At 53.4% G+C, this 2,407-nt stretch overlaps 1 protein-coding gene across 1 annotated transcript in view; it reads left to right on the top strand.

Annotated features, from left to right (window-relative positions):
* The window catches only part of LOC102374695 (sulfhydryl oxidase 1-like), a 60,308-nt gene that overhangs the window by 41,951 nt on the left and 15,950 nt on the right, over positions 1-2,407 (top strand). Inside the window, exon 10 of the mRNA XM_006037491.3 lies at positions 1,600-1,734. Coding sequence (XP_006037553.1) covers positions 1,600-1,734 — 135 coding nt within the window. The remainder of the gene's footprint in view (positions 1-1,599; positions 1,735-2,407) is intronic.

The following is a 2,407-nucleotide window of genomic DNA, read 5'->3' as shown; positions in this document are numbered from 1 at the left end:
GTGGTGGGGCAAGACAGCTCCGAGGCACCTGTGACTTCCTAAGGAAAGGCACAAGGGAGGGCATGGTGCCATCTTGCCCTGCCACCAGACAGCAGGCCAGGTTTCCCTGGTGGGAAATGTGGAATTTGTATGCTTCAGCCATGCTGCGTGTCCTGCAGGGGAGGGGGGAGGGAGGGATGGGGTGACAAAGTAGAAGTGGGGGAGGGGTGCTCTTGACGATGCCAGCTTTGCCAAAGAGCTCAGTCATTGTTTCCTTGCCATGGAGCTGGTGGAGGGGAAAATTGCTTGTGACGAAGCCGTCTCTCCACCATCTGCTTGCAGACAAACATCAGGCGGTGAAAGCAGAGTGGAAAAGTGCTGGCTTCTCACTGTCTGCTCCCCTGAGCATTCAGGCTGCTGCAACTTGTGCTGCCTGACAGTTTTGCTCATCTTGGGTGGGTTTTATGAGGAGTCCTACCTCCTGATCCCCTGACCTTGACAAGCCATCCAAGAGATTCCCCCCAACCCTCCACAGGACCTTGAGTGCCCAGGCAGGGAGTTGGTGGTGGTTAGTGGGCAGGGATGAGTTTCCTCTATACCAGTCTCTGTGCATGCTGGACCTCAACCCCTTGGATAAAAGGGTGGTGTTAATTTGAGGGGGGTAAAGCTGGCCCCTTCAAAACCAAGTGGGAGTTGTCTCAAATAACAGAAGAAGGGATGCCCTTGAGAGGAGGTGGGTCCACACAGAAGCTTGTTGTAAGCTTCTTCCTGCTTCCCTGCAGTACACTGGGAGGAGGGCGGCACTGCTGGCCCAGTCTGAGAAGGGAAGAACATTTAAAATGTTTCCTAGTCACCTCTGCCATTTCTACCAGGGAGCTCTAGGAAGCACTTGGCACTTTCCCTATAGTGAGAGGAGACTGTGGGGAGTAGAGGGTGGAGCAGGGGAAGCAGCTGTGTAAGCTGGAGCCGCCCAAGCAGAGAAGAGCTGTGCCCTTACTCATGTCTAACTCACTTGGGATGCCTCCTGCACACACCCAGCCATGCCCCATCTTTTGGGCAGCTGGATGGGATTATTCCTCATGGAAAAAGATGGATGTGCAGATGGGTGAGAGAAGCAAAGTGGGAGGGAATTATGGGCAGGGCATAGAAGCTGGGAGGAAGTGTAGGAGGCAGTAGGGTGGTGATGGATGGCTATTGCCAGAGGCAATAATACCAAACCAGATAGACTAGAAATCTTCTGGGAGAGGGCAGATTTGTTACCCCATTTTCCTGGCATACCTCTATTTCCCTTCCTCTTTCAAAGCCCCATCAACTGGAGAGGTGAGTTAACAAACCCCAGATTCAAGTGAGGCCAGTTCCAGCACAGGATGTGGAGGGAGCATGTGACTCACCTTCTCTCCCCGACAAGGAGAATGTAGCGTGCTGGGTCCTATGGATGCACGTGGCAAGGATGGGCGCTGAGGGCCACAGCATGTGTTAGCCTGTGTGAAGGCTTCCTATGCTGGAAGGAGCCTATCCTTGTCCCTCAGTGTGTAGCACCTCACATAGTTAAAAGAGGACTTGCTGCCTGTTGGAACAGAAAAGGGTTTTCTCACACTTTTACTTCTGCATCTTTAACAGGCAGTTGGAGGCTCGATCTTTCTACACCTACTTCCTGAGGAGGGTGCCTGGGGTCACACGAGACTCTTATAAGCTGACTCTGATGCCAGGCACAGAAAACACAACAACTCCTGCCCCTGTAAGACATGCAGACAGGTAAGAGACTCCCCTTCCCACTTTTGTCTGTCCAGACACTTCCCTCCACACACATATGGGATGTGTTGTACTTCTAGCTTTGTGGCAGAAAGCAGAAGCTTGCTGTTTAGTGTGGTGCTGTGAAATATTTGTGTCCCCCAGAGAGCAGGAACCCAGGGAGCCAAGGACAGCTGAGGGATGGGCAGTTGAAGAGGGGTGACTTGGTCATGGTGAAATGATGATATGCCCTGAGAGTAAGGCTGGGGTAAGCAGTGGTGTAAGGCTGATTGGTCTCATTGTCTGAAGGAACACGTACCTTTTGCAGTTGTGGTGGATTGTGGTGAGGCTCAGCAGTAGGGCTGTGCAAAGCTTTGGGTGGTGATTCGATTTGGAGGAGATTCGGCCTGATTCAGTGGCCAAATCTCCAAATCCGAATCGAATCAGAGGACCAATAAAAAGGTCTGAATTGATTGGAAGCTCTCTGAAAAATTTGGAGAGCTTTGAAGATTCAGGCGGTCCCTGCCTGTTGCAGCAGGGAGCTGGAGCTGGACTCGGAGCTGGTAAGTAAGGGGGGAGAGGCTGGAGGAGGTGGAGGGGACCATGGCAGCTCCTGCCAGGCCCCATCCTCTGCCTGCTCCCCCAGCCCACCCCCTCCATCGGCGGCCTCGCTCCCCCCCCTCCCCCGGGGGCTTAC

This window comes from Alligator sinensis, unplaced genomic scaffold, assembly GCF_000455745.1.
Source record: "Alligator sinensis unplaced genomic scaffold, ASM45574v1 scaffold2165_1, whole genome shotgun sequence".
Taxonomy (NCBI): Eukaryota; Metazoa; Chordata; order Crocodylia; family Alligatoridae; genus Alligator; species Alligator sinensis.
Note: the sequence above shows the minus strand (reverse complement) of the source record. Positions and strands in the feature narration are given on the sequence as shown.